Raw genomic sequence first — 3,877 nt, forward strand, 5'->3', positions numbered from 1 at the left:
TCCTTAGCTAGTGTAGAGCTGACAAAACAGCACATGGTAGAAGCGAGTCCCATGGTAGACTAAGTATTGACTGGGGCTTCTAGTCACTGCTGTAATGCAAATAATTATAATGATGCTTCATTTGGAGATCACATTTAAACTGTATTTCTTGTTTGCCCTATATATCAAAGGGTGGTCCTTTAATAATTCATAAATAGTTCAGGACCTGGAAATAGAGAGGTTGAACATTATTGCTTGTAAAGCAGACAACTGAAATAGTCTCAGCATTTTCTTAATGACATGTCCTAGCAATGACAAAATACAGTTTAACCCATTCCCTACTACTGCTGTAATAGAACATTTTGCTGCATTATCTGGAAAGGCAAAAAAAATGGGAGTTTACCATACATGGCAGTCTTGACTTCCTGTGCTTCATTCTCAATGTATCACAGTGGACCACATCTAAGAATAAGAGGAACAAGCTCAAGAATGTAAAAACAAAACTGAAAAAAAAAACCCCGAACCATTCAGATGTCCTCTTGGAATTTTTGCCTGAGTTTGCATACTTTTTGTTTTGGGGTCAGCAAATCCATTTGTAAGATATTTTCAGCCTATTTAAGGTCAAGACTGGAACGTACTTCAACTTTCATGAGAAGATGAAGTTTTCAAATCAAAGGGGTTCAGATACATGAGCTTTCAAGTGTTCTCTCCGCCTCCCAATATTTTGAATTGCACATGTAATTAGAGAAGCCATGACTTGAACTAGTGCATTAAAAAGGATGCTTGCTCTAATATAGTCTCGAACTTCATTCTATGCAGACATACAGCATTAACTATATGCCCTTTAGCTGTTAAGAAGCTGTCTTTAGAAGACTCAAATCCAGATCTCTACTTTGTTAAGCTATTTCCCTGGCCTATTGCTACCTTTCACTTAGAGCTAGTAGAAATTTTTGAATGGCAAAGCTTTTTCATTAGAAGTCCTTTTTCTCAAATAGTGATTTTTTCATTCTGTCCCCTCCCCCTCAGAAAAATTCATTTTTATTATTTTTTGTTATTTTCATTGAAACCTGAAAATGAAAAAATCCCGTGGTTCTGGCCTTTCCCTTTTTGCATGGCAAAATCAAAAGGAAAATGATAAGGGAAGGGTACAAGGAAAAATGGGGTAAAAGAAGAGAGAAAGTAGATGCTGCAAAATGATGCAGTTCATGATTTTAAAAAAATGCAGTCTTATTCCTTTTGAACGCTAAAGAACAGAAATTATTTTGAAAAATAACATCTTTACCACTTTTACCATTTGCATTTATAAATGTGTTTGTCAGATTGAGTGTGATTGCATGGGAAAAAAACTAATTGGGGTATGGTATTATTTTGTTTTTCCCCATAGGCTGATGAGGTGCAAGATGTGATGCATTTTAACTATACTGCCTGGCCTGATCATGGCGTCCCCACCACAAATGCTGCAGAAAGCATCCTGCAGTTTGTACAGATGGTCAGACAGCAGTCCACAAAGAGTAGAGGGCCCATGATTATACACTGCAGGTAAATGCTTAAGATTCCATTTTCTTTCATTTTACAATCTTTCAAATGCATTATCATTGACTCAAGAGGGCTATCATTTAATTTTACAGCTCCAGTTGTAAGGATATAGCTATTGTGATACATAATAATTTTTCAAAGTTGAGTGTTAGAGGCCAGATCTTCAGTCAGCATAAATTGGAGCAACTTCACTTGAAGTCAGCTGGGCTAATCTACATCAGCTAAGGGACTCCCTCTGCTGTATTTCCCTGTTCTGTTTTTTGGAAGTCAGGTATCAAGTGGGACATTTTCCTGCAAGGAACTATTCTATACAGATCTCTCTGAGATCACTTGACTAATGTGATCTCCTAACATTAGGATGTAAATCCACAGGCAAGCCGTGTTTGCCACAGTAGTAACAACCAGCTCTTGTACAGCATATGGTTTTTCTTTTCTTCTGGACAGCATTTTTATATAGTGTTAGAATGGCTTTAGTGTGTCATCTGATCTTTTGCTAGCACACTTCTTGACTTCTCTGAAAACAGCAGCTGTTTTCAATGATTGTGTGTATACCAAACTGATTTCTGATCCAACTCCACTTAAAAAACACCTTTGATTTCAACTCGCAATGTGTAGAGCTAAGTACAGATGGTCCAAAAGCCCGGGGCCAAATCAATTCAATCTTTGCAGGTTAGTCTAAGCTGTGTAGATTGGGAAGATAAGCAAGTGAACAGACATTCACTTTTGATTCTGGAAACGCAGCCACATGCCTGCAGCTGTTCAGGTCAGAAGCTGGGGGCTCTAGAGCATGCCTCCCTGCTCAGCTGGAACAAACAGCTTGGGCTCAAGGTTAACCTGCCCACCCTACAAGGGCTGGGGTGGGGGGGTTGCAGCGGAGGTACAAAGCATCTTGGGATGGTGGGGACTGTGAGTTAATTTTCAATATGGAGGGTATCTGGGACAGAAGTTCAAAAAATGGATTTAACCTAAACCAGTTAAGTCCAATACTACATCCATCCAGGTTTATCTTAAACTGGTTCCAGCAATTTTGAAAGTGGTTTATGTGCACTGAAATTCTGTTGTGTTACAGATTTGAGCTGGTTTCTGGTAATTTATATCAGTTTATGTGTAATTTCTGTCCCTAGCTCAAGTGTACTTTTAGGAGATTATCGTAGGGATACCTAGGTAACACCAAATCCAAAAGGAAACTGAAGGTTCCGAAACATCTCTGAAATTAAATGAAACTATCCAAAATGTTTCGGAATGTTTCAGAGGCATCCCCTCGGGAACAGTCCAGCACAGCCCCGTAGCCCTCCTTTTAAAGTGCTGGGAGGCTAGGGCCAGGCAGGGGATAGGGCCTGGCATGGCAGCTATGGGGGCTTCTGCCACAGCTCCCCACACTGGGGCAGGTGCAGTCACAGCCAAAGGAGCCACGAGAGAAGCCCCCATGGCTGTCCTGCCCAGCCCTATCCCCTGCCTGGCCCCAGCCTCCTAGCACTTAAAAAAAAATAAAAAATAAAAAAATAAAAATAAAAAAGCCCCGCACTCACCAGCTGCAGCAATGGGAATTGGGGCCTTGGAGGGCTCATGGCAGAGGCCCCCCACACAGCAAAGGACATCAGGGATCCCCCTCCCCGCCCCCCTGCTTGGCACCCACATGGCAGCTGTCGCATTGCGTGGGTGAAGCTTGACTCGGCAGGATGCTGTGCACTGTCTGGGAGCGAGGGCAGCTCCACCCATCAGCTAGAGCCTAGCATGACTCAGCTCCAGTGGCCCCAGCTCCCAGACAGCGCACGGTGTCCCGTCCAGCCGCACTGCACCTGCACAATGCAACAGCTGCTGCGTTCATGCCAAGTGTGGGGAGGGGGTGATCCCTGCTGGCCTGTGCTGTTCACAAGCCCCAAGAGGCTCTGCCTCAAGCCCCAAGAGGCCCCAATTACCCCTGCTGCAGCTGGTGAGTGCGGGGCTTTTTTTTTTTTTAACTCTGCACTCACCAGTTGCAGCAAGCAGTGATCAGGGCCTCTGAACACTTGTGGCAGAGCACCCCGGGGCAGCGGGGCTTGACCCCCAATTGCTTGGCACCTGATTGGCAGGGGGGGGGGGGGGGGGGGGGGGTGGAGCTGCCCCAGCTCCCAGACAGAACCTGGCACCCTACCAAGTCGTTCTGCACCTGTGCAACATGATAGCTGCCACATGAGTGCCATTGAGAGGGGTGATCCTTGCTGCCTCCCACTGCCCTGCACTTTGTGGGGAGGCTTTGCCGCAAGTCCTCAGAGGCCCTGGTCACTGCTGCCGCAGCTGGTGAGTACAGGGCTTTTCTTTTTGCTTTTTTTTTTTTTTCCAAGTGCCAGGAGGCTGGGGCTGGGCAGGGGATGGAGCCAGG

At 44.7% G+C, this 3,877-nt stretch overlaps 1 protein-coding gene across 1 annotated transcript in view; it reads left to right on the forward strand.

Annotated features, from left to right (window-relative positions):
- The window catches only part of PTPRO (protein tyrosine phosphatase, receptor type O), a 262,760-nt gene that overhangs the window by 238,406 nt on the left and 20,477 nt on the right, over window positions 1–3,877 (forward strand). Inside the window, 1 exon segment of the mRNA XM_025212519.1 lies at window positions 1,364–1,518. Coding sequence (XP_025068304.1) covers window positions 1,364–1,518 — 155 coding nt within the window.

This window comes from Alligator sinensis, unplaced genomic scaffold (genome assembly GCF_000455745.1).
Source record: "Alligator sinensis unplaced genomic scaffold, ASM45574v1 scaffold498_1, whole genome shotgun sequence".
Taxonomy (NCBI): domain Eukaryota; kingdom Metazoa; phylum Chordata; order Crocodylia; family Alligatoridae; genus Alligator; species Alligator sinensis.